General features: G+C 38.8%; 3 protein-coding genes across 3 annotated transcripts in view; 1 reads left to right on the forward strand and 2 right to left on the reverse strand.

The window, feature by feature from the left end:
- LOC125668925 (uncharacterized) overlaps positions 1-85 on the reverse strand; it is a 43,677-nt gene extending 43,592 nt beyond the window's left edge. The window contains exon 1 of the mRNA XM_056161334.1: positions 61-85. Coding sequence (XP_056017309.1) covers positions 61-85 — 25 coding nt within the window. The remainder of the gene's footprint in view (positions 1-60) is intronic.
- Positions 86-171: 86 nt separating this feature from the next.
- Positions 172-2,164, reverse strand: LOC125670825 (collagen alpha-2(IV) chain-like). The gene is made up of 4 exons (XM_048906215.2): positions 1,092-2,164; positions 900-1,006; positions 707-804; positions 172-318 (listed from the first exon to the last, which is right to left on the reverse strand). The coding sequence occupies exons 1-4, from the start codon at positions 2,162-2,164 to the stop codon at positions 271-273; spliced, it is 1,326 nt and encodes a 441-aa protein (XP_048762172.2). The 3' UTR covers positions 172-270.
- A 2,186-nt stretch (positions 2,165-4,350) lies between these two features.
- LOC125670508 (uncharacterized) lies at positions 4,351-9,481 on the forward strand. The gene is made up of 3 exons (XM_048905715.2): positions 4,351-8,041; positions 8,160-8,343; positions 8,456-9,481. The coding sequence occupies exons 1-3, from the start codon at positions 4,956-4,958 to the stop codon at positions 9,350-9,352; spliced, it is 4,167 nt and encodes a 1,388-aa protein (XP_048761672.2). The 5' UTR covers positions 4,351-4,955; the 3' UTR covers positions 9,353-9,481.
- The last annotated feature ends 1,672 nt before the right edge of the window (positions 9,482-11,153 follow it).

The raw sequence follows: 11,153 nt of genomic DNA on the forward strand, positions 1-11,153 counted from the left end.
TCTCATGAGGTAAGTAAATCCCTTTCTTACTGTGAGACCCCCCCCCCCCCCAAAAAAAGCATTGACTTGTCTTCAAATTACTCATCAAAATGATAACATTTCGTTGTCAACAGAATAAAAGAACGATATTTGGTATTGAAACATTGAAATCAAATGGTGAGAACACAGACATAAAAAATGTATATTTATTATAAAATATATAGTACAAAACAATCACATAAATAAAGTTTTGGAGAAGATAAAGGACTAGTTTTTGACGTCTCTTTTGCTTTATTTCTTCCCAGTTAGGTCCGGACAAGCTCTCATAGTACAGGCCGCCTGAAACAGAAGAAATCCGGAACTATTAAGACATCAGTTGTCGTTTTTCAGTCGGCCTAACGGAGCCACGACACGTGTACCAGGCATCCTCTCATTGTTCCCAGGTCTACAGCAATCATCACTAATTTCTTTATGTTCACAATGCTCTGTTTTTATTCATAGCCCTAGTTTTAGACCTAGTTTGTGCCAAGTGGCAATTTGGATGATTCAGGAAGCGAATTAGTCATGGTATCTGTACCAAGCTTCGAAGCAATATTGTCTACAAACATATGAAGCCTAGCGTAATGAACGGTTGTCGTCCTTTTCAATGATTCATATTCTATATGTACCTTTAACACAGTATCCCCTTTGTTTGAGAAATAAATTGTTGAAATACAAATGGTCTTACCTCTCCTGATTGGCTATTGTTACACGTGCACACATTGCCACACTGGTCAACCTGCCGAGACTGTCCGAAGGGAATGAATGTGTTCTGTGACCGACAACCTATTGAAAGACAGTCATCATGAGTCAAAATTCATCTCGTGAAACACAAGTAAATTTGGAAGACAAAAGCCTTACAATCTAGCTTATAACCTTACCTGCAACACATTGGCATCTTAGCATAGGGATCCATTTAGGGCACATGTACTGTACTTGGGAGGAACCCATTGGAGAAAAGGCACACTGCTGACCAGCCGGGCAATCCCTGAAAAGTAATGTCAGCGTGATTAAATCCGATCTTGTTGACAGAACATTTATCTGTAATAAGATAGTACATGTATTAAACCTACGTCTGATGGCACTGGGCCTGGTTTGTCTGACCGCCAGGGACTAGAGAGGGCTGGAACTGACCAGGAAATCCCCCAGGTTGTCCAGGAAATCCCTGTTGACCAGGCATTCCAGGTTGCCCACCAGTAAATCCCGGCTGTCCAGCATTGAAACCCGGTTGTCCGAAACCCGGAGGACCACCATTAAACCCGCCTTGACCTGCATTGAAGCCTGGTTGAGGAAATCCAGGCTGTCCATTAAATCCTGGCATGTTGGGTTGTCCATTAAAGTTTAAAGGACCATTGAATCCAGCTTGTCCGTTGAACCTTGGCTGTCCGTTAAATCCATTAAATGGTTGACCAGGCTGCCCATTAAACCCAGGTTGTCCATTAAGTCCTGGTTGTCCATTAAGTCCTGGCTGCCCATTAAACCCAAGTTGTCCATTGAGTCCAGGTTGCCCATTAAACCCAGGTTGTCCATTGAGTCCAGGTTGCCCATTAAACCCAGGTTGTCCATTGAGTCCAGGTTGCCCATTAAACCCAGGTTGTCCATTAAGTCCAGGTTGTCCATTAAACCCAAGTGGTCTATTGAAGCCTGGTTGTCCCATTAGATTGGTTTGTCCAGGAAAGCGTCCCTGTGGCCCAGCACCAAACTGAGGCGAAAATCCTTGGTTAAGGGGGCCAGGAATGCCCTGATTGGGTGGAAAGCCATTAACTCCGCCCTGCCTCCCAATGGAAAGTCCTGTCTGCCCTTGACCCAGGGATGTGGTTTGGGATGGAATACCAGTATTTTGCACGGATGCTGTGCTGCCTATTGTCGAAAATCCTGGTTGCATTGATCCAGTTCTAGTTCCAACAGACGATCCAGACTGAATAGATCCGGTCGGTAATCCAGCTGTATTGGTTGTAGAAGTTGACAGTCCCGTATTTACTGGCTGTAATCCCGAATTCAGTCCGGAATCCGTGTTCTGAGTTTGACTGCTACCGAAATTTTGGGTAGGAAACGAAAATAAGTCCAAACCAGTGCCAGTGTTGCCCTGGCCCAGTGCCACACCAACTAAACACAGCAAAATCCATCCAATACTAATCTTCATCATTTTATCAATAAAGATATAATTCATTAAAATGAATTTATACGTGCGAGAGAAAATATTCTTAACCAATCAAACATCAATATCGTGGTCAGTCGTCACGGTGTTATCCACACAGTGTGATCAATTGGCAGACGACATCGTTATGTCTCAGTTACATCAAAGATCGTTCAGAAGTTCCATAATCGACTAAACATTAATGTTCCTGGCAAGGAAGTCCCAAATTTCATCTAGCAATATTGTACAATATTACGACTTTATTTCATTCATATATTGAAAAAAAAAATTATAGACAGATTAGTAAAATAGTGTTTTCAGGGAAATATTTCTGTAGGTAATGGAAAATATAACGAAATAGGAAAACGAATTCAACTGCACAATACTTACATCATACAATTTTCAATATTATTTGTAAATTTATTTACATTTATACCAGGCTTGATGATAAACTTTTCTTTGTAATTTTATGATTATTTCTCCAACATGTGATATTCAAATTACATGTTACAGGGAAATTACAGCAAAAAATATAAAGATATTATTTCAAAAGTTTTATTCAAAATTTCCTAATCATATTGGTAAATGTAAGCACAAAACAAACTACTGAGATTTTTTCATGTCTGAAAAGTGAATATTTGTGGCCACTTCCTTGAGTACTAGTAGTGGGTTTAGTAGATCTTGGGGACAATTCTTTATGCACCTTTTCCCGTTCTTTTGGCGATCTTTACTGGACATAATAATGATTAATGTGTTGACCGTATCGTTATACGATCTCTCACCTGAACACTCCTTCGGGCCAAATTGCCTCTAGACTAATCAAGTATATATAAAAACAAATAGGGTCATACGTATAGAAAAAAAGCAATCATTTTTCAATGATATACACTATATATGTTGATCTATGCCCAATAACATATCTGTTATCAGAGTTTGTTTCTTTATATAGAACAGAACAATATTATTGTTACACAAACATAGTTATCAAAGGAAGCCTTAATGAGAGGATTTGTCCGTTAAACAAACTCTTTACGGGGAGTTCAGAATTATTTGCCATTTGCCAATGGGTTTTTTTTTTGGGTGATAAATTCAAATTGTTTTCATTTTTCGATGAAGTAACTATGACGCGCAAGTTACCTATTAACTTTCCATAAGATAAAACCGCTCTCTCAACATGTATATTAAACCTAGTTATTTCACCAGAACAGTTTTGTTCATATTAAAGGGGATAACAGAAGCAGGTGATCCAAATGTAATTTACCAATTACCCAAGTGTTGTTCCATGTTTCCATTATTTTTACCACTCCCCCTTAATGTAAACAGAATAAAAAAGTTTACCCGTTTCTCTGTTGATTGTATGCATATAGATATCAAAGACACATGCACTTGTCATGCTTTTGCCAGTAAATATGATACATACAAAGAAACTTCTAAAAATACTTGTATATATTTCAGAATTGGATCATCAAACATTTGATCTGGAATAAAAATTCATGACATTGCGTCTGTCAGCAGAAAATATATCAAAAGTGCAAATGATAGTATGTCAACCACATAAAGAAAAGTGCCACTAGTGGCAGTACTAGAAATTGTTCCACCGTGTTAGTGTGCGGTTACCGCGGGTTGAGGTAGATTAGCATTCGTTTATGACCCTGTACATTGCGTGGGTGACATGCAAGAACTGTTTTATTTCAAGTTCGCGTGTTACCAATGAATACATAATAATTGCTAAACCAATTGTCATTACTTCAACCATAACTAGTTCTTTATGGAATGTGCGGTGGCGGTGGCGGCGGCGGCGGATTGGAGACTTAGATAATAAATGTTCATACAATGTAGTAGGAGAATAAAAGTTTAAGCTATGATAGAGAGAAGAATTCAACAACTTTGGCTAATACAAACCAAATCTGGTGATTCTGAAATTTTTGGTAACATTCAACAATCAGAGAAAATATATTACATCGTAAGGATCATCATCGCATGTTCTGGTATATAGCGAAAAACATCCTACAAATATATTCTACTTTATTTTCTAGCATGAACATAGCTGCAGAACTGTATATCGCTCTCTGAGAAAATATTGGGACAGATCAGAGATCTTTTTTTCAGAGAGCTACAGTTCTGCAGCTAATAATATGAACAGTGCATTTTATCTAGGATTTTTATTCACATATGTTTACTTACTATCTATATTTGTTTTGACGATGTAACTTTTCCCCTATATCATGAATACTCGCATATATCAAGCTTTGTAAACGCGCATGCACCATAAAAAAAATTTTGTTCGTGCATCTGACTGTCAATGTTAACCCTGTTCTTGGACGAAGCTCGCATTTTTCTGCCTGGTACAAACATCGCCTGTAATTTTATCAAATCTGTTCTATTTACCAGAATCACGCTCAGAGAGACTTTATGACGATTTCATATCCTCATACCAAGATATGCTCACACAAAATAAATTATACAAGCCCTTCTCTTTGTTTCATGGTCCGCTTCCTGACTCAGTAAGGTGACATATTTGACGGTTGTCTCTGATCATCAAGAGAACAAGCTGGCCATCAAAAATTGTGTATAGCACACAGTAATTATAACCACCATGCCCATTGGTATAAAAGCATAAAGATGTCCAGTCGTAAGCCAATCAAATCGTGGTTTTCGAAAAAGCTATGACACATAAGTATCAACTGTAGAGCTATATGTCCTCTCGATGTATTCAAACAATGGGATGTTTAGAAAGCGTACGTGAGATGCACAGATAGTTTTGATAATCATCAAAAAGTTTCTGCTTGTGCTGAAAACAATGTGTGCTTTAAGGATTCTTTTTATGACTGTGATGTTATTCTGTTTTTGTGACGGGACTTATTTCTTTAAACCTAAGAAAATATTTTTGCCTCCGATTCATCATATGCCTCACATGCATCATCATCCGCACCCTCATCACCACCACCACCATCATCACCATCATCATGGAATGAAGGACCACGGACACATTCACAAATTTCACAAGACAAAGATTCTGAGACCGATCATTCACCACAAAATTCGCCCTCTTCCAAAACCAGTGATGTACAAGACTTTTCTGATTAGAAAATACAGTTTGCCGCCAAATTTTCATGTGCACATTCCGTTGAATAAGAAAATCTATGCACACACCCATGGACCACCTGGACCGCATACCCATTATCCAGAAAAACCCATGTTTATGATGCAAAAACGAAAGATGAAGAAGCTTTATAGACCAAAACAAGTGTTTCCTCCTCGTGGATATCAACAACCTCCAGCAAAGAATATTTTGAGACATAGAAATATACGAAAATATCCACAAATACCGGATCCATCCATGCAAATGCAGACAAATATGTTTCTACCTACAGGAATTCTACCACCGCCAAAATCTAGGCCCCCCAAAACCCCTGGAATTAACAAGTATGACCTGTGGCTTACGAAAATTAATGAGTGGATGATAAAAAATCAGAATACTGCTAAAGGACTCCCAGTGAAGAGAAAAAGAAAACGGATTATCAACAAGATACACATGAATGTCCCAACTCCTGTTCAAAAATTGAACATTAAGAAACCCGAACCGAAAAAAAAGAACGACGGAATCATCGCTAACTTTGTGGTAGTCAAGCCACCGTTTATCAGCAAGAGTGAGGAGACTGCCGTTCCAGGAATCCCCGTATTTGAAAATCCCAAACCCTCTATAAAAGACAATATTCTGGATATTCCAAAATTAGATATGAAACTGCGTCCCACAGCGCCAGTGATGGGTATTCCTATCAGTCTGGATGATATAGGACCCCCGTTTGATATTAACGTTGCCAATAACCAGAACCGGGGTGACCTTCCACCACCCATTGAAATTGTTGACGACCCAGGTCCTAGTAGAACCGGTGATGGTGATAGAATTGGCATTGGGATTCCTGTAAATTTGAGTCCGGGACCATTTGAGTCGGATTCCGTTACACCTCCCAACATCATAGTGGACAGGTTACCTACAGAACAGAACGTCAACAGTATTGTTCCGCTTCCCGGGAAAATCAACGATATGCTGACAAATGTAGGTGACTTGTCTCACTTTCCAAATTTAGATTTGAGTAATGAACCATTAATAATTGAACCCTTTATGCAAATACCACCGCTCAGTCAGAGTCCGATGCCGTTTGACATACAGCCATTCCCTTGGGATGTATCGCAAATACCTTTCCCACCGGAAATAATTCCACGTACTTCAAATAAGGAAAAGGAACCGTACGTTATGAAACCATTGGAACCGATTGTAAAGATGATTGGCCGGGACAGCGTGAAACGTAAAAACGACACAGTATTTGTTCCTAAACCAATATTAGACCCAGAATATAATGATACTGAGATTGCAAAAGAAGCACCGTATAACATATTTACAGAGGGCCCAGCTGATGTATCCACAAATGAACATCAAACATCAATGCCGCCAATTCCACTGCAGACTATTAAACATGACCCCAGTGCATCATCAATTTCTACAACAGCGCAACCATCAACTAAATACCAAACGACGTTTACTCTACCACCATTGTCTTTAATGGAGTTCAAACATTCAACTTCTTCTCCGGATGTAACAACACAGACAACAACTATGCGAAACAAAGAAACGACACCAGCAATTATGACAACAACTCCATTACCAACAATCATACCGGTACCAGATCCCAGTATCCTTGTAAATGGATCAACGGGAGAAGGTCAACATAATGTGGACATGGTTGACCAAATAATAGATAAAGAACAACAGAATGACACAGCGTTCTTTAAATATCGACCGGAAGAATCGTTCCCCTACTTATCATTTCATGGTCTAAAGACATCAACAGCAGCTTCAAAAATCTCGGATACTCGCAAAGAGACAACAACGGCTTGGGCGGTAACTACCGCTTCTCAGCCGACAACAAAACTATTCAAAGAAACACCAGGTGTGCAAATATTTACGACAACACTTCCCGCACCTGTGACAAACGATCAGGTAAATGAGGAAATAATTTTAGATTTTATGACTGATAAACAAATTAGATCATCAAGATCCGATGTTGTGCTTGATTATTCAACCTCTGATAAAGACCAAACAACAACGCCGAAAACACAAGAACGTACATCGTTAAAGAGGAGCGACTCTACTTCCACGCAGCCGACAACTGCGGAAGCAACAACATCGACCACTACATTACCCACCACAACACAACTCCTGACAATCCCAAGTTCAACCACAAAAACCACATTAAAAAATCATACCACTCCGAAATTAGATGATGTTAGTATGGACTCATCAACAACACAGTCAGTATCGACAACAAAGTCTACCACACTTGACCAAACAACAGAACGTATCTCATCCACAACAAGTGACTACTATTCAGAAACACCAACATACGACTATGTTACAGACCTTTATGACTGGCCTTTCAACTGGACAGAAAATTCAACCTTTGTATATTTCGATGACGTCCTGAACATAACACAACAAACAACAGAAATACGTGTTGAAAATACAACAACGCCAACAGTCAACATGACTTCAACACCAACACCATCAACTTCAATATTGGTTTCTTCCGAGTTTTCCTCAAGTCACAACCCCACCACAACTATGATGGATTTTAGAGGCACAAAACAGACGACAACACTCCCGTCACCTCAGACAGCGGATCTTGATCAGACAACAACCAATACCTCTACCGAACCTACATCTACAATTGAAAAGCACTGGCAAACATCACTCTCGCAAACTAACACAACGACCCCGATAGCTACTGGACGCTCAACAACAATGTCAAACAACCAAAACATTTCAGTCACTACATCAACTCCGAGATCATCAACAACCGAAGGAACAAAGATATGCCAACAAATGTAAATGTTTCACTAATTATGCTAAAACAATTTATATTTAATTAATTATAGGTTTTGTTTTGTTCCATAATAACATTATATATACAGTGTAATAAAATATGCATTTTACTTTTTGCAGATACTGCCAAATCGGTCATGAATGTACAGAGAATAATACATGGCTTTGCCCAGATGACGCGCCCGGGACTGACTGCCAGTGCACGCAGGGGTGCCGAGAAGGGCAAATGTTCATACCACTTGGAGAATCATTCTATGTAGACGAGTGTGGCAGTGTCTGTTCTTGCTTTAACCTTTACGGAAAGGTATTTTTGCCGCAAAATATTTTTATCAATGCATCGATATAAATGTCTCTCCATGATTATTCACAGAAATCACGATTCCAAGTTTTATATTATTACAATGTTTTTTTGTTAGGCTGAGTGCCAAAAGATGCAATGTCCAAACAGCACCGTAGCAGATCCGGAAAAGAACCGACGAAACTATACTGGGATTTCCATCGGCGGCGTGATCTACATTCCTGTACAACGTGTCAAAATTCCAAAGAAAACCAAATCGAAAATTCCCGGTGACGATGGCTATACGTATGGTATTTCGATTGGTGGTGTCATCTATATACCGAAAAGAAACCACACGAACGCTCAACTTGATAAAAACACCAATTGGACGTCCGGAATATCGCTGGGTGGCGTCATTTATGTTCCTTCTCGAGAACACACAAATGAACAAAATGTCAATTCTGACTATGAGAATGTGGTTGACGGGAATTCTAGTTGGACAAAAGGAATAACTATTGGAGGTATAATCTATGTACCAGTGCATAAAAGAAAGAAAACTTTTCAAGAAAAGAATAAAGAGTTTGAAAAGATATATGACAAGACAGAATTTGCTGATGCGGATGTCATATCTGTTGAAACGCCTTACGGTTCAACACGGGGCATCACTATCGGAGGTGTTATTTACATACCAAACAAAAAGAGAAATGAGCCTGTCCATTTCCTTGGTGGAAACGAATTGCAATCAAACAATAAAAATCAGACTTCGCCAATACAAGTGGAATACCCACTCGGATGGACAGATGGCATTTCAATCGGTGGGATCATTTATGTGCCCGTCCAACAACGCCGGAAGGTCCAAAACGAACCAGTTTATTTGATACCCAACATCAAAACAGAACCCGACAACAAAAATAACATTCCGTATTTGACTAAAACCGCTGGGATACATATTGGAGGCATCATCAACGTTCCCATTGCTAAACGATCATCAATTAAATCTATCAAAATAAAAAAGATGAACCCAGCTTTTGGATAAGTTTGTTCCAAAACCTACGTATCCCATTCTTTTCAATGCTACAAAATTTCATCACGATGAGGCACACAGTCCCATTTGCATGTTATTTATTTATTTGTGATATTGCTTTATCATTTTCATTTTGTCATGTTCTTTTGAAATCCTTTTACAATAAAATATCTTTAAAACAACTTATTCTTCTAACTTTATCACAATACTGACCCAAATACTGGTGCCTAGTACACAGGTACCTATTATTTGTCTTATACAGAATACATGATTCAGGGCGGTTTTATGTCTACCGTCGTTCTGTGATATAACCAGAGTTAAAATGAAGATGCATCAAAGAAACATTATTACATTTACGACCACAAATGTTTCTACACACGGATATACTATACACTATATACAGGGCTCGCGGCTGGTGCGACAGGGGATGCTTACTCCTCCTAAGCTACTGATCCCACCTCTGGTGCATGTATATCCAGGAGTCCGTGTTTGCCCAACTCTCTATTTTGTATTGCTTATAGGAGTAATGAAATTGATCAATATTCGTTACCTTCGCCTTTCATTGCTTCTCGCAGATGGTGTTTTCCAAACAAGTTCGGACAATTCAATCATTTTACTAGTACTCAACTTTTTTTCTGCTAGCCTATGGTCACACAACCTGACACGTGGCCTGCCGCCTACCTATTTTATTCCTGTATGTATTTTTGGTTTTTTTCTGCGATCTATAGATAATTATATATTTACTATGTAATTAGTTTCATCGCATATCTCATATGACTGTCAACTGTCAGCAATATATAATTATTTTCTATCACTTATATAAATATACTCATAACTAATTGCAGCCTGTTCTGTGTTTGATCCACTAGTATAACTGTCCGTTTCAACCTCTTTATGACAACACGGCTTTTATTGGTGTCAAGTGCTGGACTTTGGATTTTATGCCACTCTCATAACATAGAAAAGAACTTGCGTCAAACAGTGACAATTGTCGTTGTTCTTATTTCAAAATGCAAGCAAACATTCTCCAAAAAGAGCATCTGCATATTGCATTACATAAACATTAAATGACGAATATTTGTTTTTTCTTTAACCCGCCGGAAGGAATGTCCGGAGAGCTTATTGTAATGACCCCGGTGTCGGCGTCAGCGACACACTCTGAGGTAGCTCAGTACACCAACATTTTATTTGATGGCTCGTTAAGACATAATCAAATGTACAATTTGAAATTAAAATTATTATTTGCGATGCTGAAATTAACCTTCAAAGTTGACCAAAGCAGTGTTTTCCCTATTTTAGCATCGATTTTGGCATCAATTTTGACCTTGAAGTCCTTTAGGACAGGCCTGTCCCTAAATTGAATTATAAGAGTTTGATAGGTTGCAAACGTAAGGACAATGTACAATAGGATTTTTGGGGGGACTCTTACCTTGGTGTCGAAATTTACAAAAAAAAGCCTACAAAAAATTAAGGAACCTGTTTTTGACAACCTGGTTCAAATTTATACCTTCAATCCTTAAAGTAAGCTACACCGCTGTCATTGTATATGCCGTGGTTCTTTTTTGTCATTGTTCGATTACATTTTTAGGTCACCTGAGTAAACTCAGGTGACCTATTCCAATCGGTTGTCGTCCGTCGTCGTCCTCCGTGCGTTAACAATTGAACATTTTTAACTTCTTCTTGATGATTACCAGTCCAATTCTTTTCAAATTTGATATGAAGTATTTTGGGGACAAAGGGTACATAAATTGTAAATTTCAGGTCTCCAACACCCCTGGGGCCTTAGGGACGGGGCAAAAACTGTCCAAAATTT

The sequence above is a fragment of the Ostrea edulis genome, chromosome 4 (assembly GCF_947568905.1).
Source record: "Ostrea edulis chromosome 4, xbOstEdul1.1, whole genome shotgun sequence".
In the NCBI taxonomy this organism is placed as follows: Eukaryota; Metazoa; Mollusca; class Bivalvia; order Ostreida; family Ostreidae; genus Ostrea; species Ostrea edulis.